This window comes from Acanthisitta chloris, unplaced genomic scaffold, assembly GCF_000695815.1.
Source record: "Acanthisitta chloris isolate BGI_N310 unplaced genomic scaffold, ASM69581v1 scaffold29631, whole genome shotgun sequence".
NCBI classification, from domain to species: domain Eukaryota; kingdom Metazoa; phylum Chordata; class Aves; order Passeriformes; family Acanthisittidae; genus Acanthisitta; species Acanthisitta chloris.
The window spans coordinates 1-454 of NW_008654782.1; the positions used below are offsets into that span (position 1 = coordinate 1).

At 56.2% G+C, this 454-nt stretch overlaps 1 protein-coding gene across 1 annotated transcript in view; it reads left to right on the forward strand.

The window, feature by feature from the left end:
- Positions 1–4: 4 nt before the first annotated feature.
- The window catches only part of LOC103810763 (protocadherin gamma-A7-like), a gene marked incomplete at both ends in the record, with an annotated part of 1,096 nt that continues 646 nt past the window's right edge, over positions 5–454 (forward strand). Inside the window, 2 exon segments of the mRNA XM_009083681.1 lie at positions 5–160; positions 192–439. Coding sequence (XP_009081929.1) covers positions 5–160; positions 192–439 — 404 coding nt within the window.

Sequence of the window (454 nt, forward strand, 5' to 3'; positions counted from 1 at the left end):
CTCGTTCGTGGGCGACGTGGCCAAGGATCTGGGACTGCAGCTGCCGGCGCTCCGTGGCATCCGCATTATACAAAGAAGTAGAGCAGAATATTTCGCTATGAACGGGAAGACGGGACATTTAGTGACGGCGGAAAGGATCGACAGAGAGCAGCTGTGCCGGGTGGGGGTGAAACAGCCCTTGCCGCTGGGAGTGAAAATGCGTGCTGCGCTGTGAGCTGATAGTAGAGGAGGAAATGAAGTTTCATAAAATCGAAGTGGAAATCACGGACATTAACGACAACGCTCCCAGCTTCAAGGAAATAGAACTGGAGCAGCGAATGAGCGAGATGACAGCCCCGGGGTCGCGGTTTCCCCTGCCAGACGCTCATGATCCAGACTTGGGACGGAATTCCCTGCAGAAGTACGAGCTGAGCGGCGATGAACACTTCTCGCTGGCCGTGCAGGAGGGTCCCGG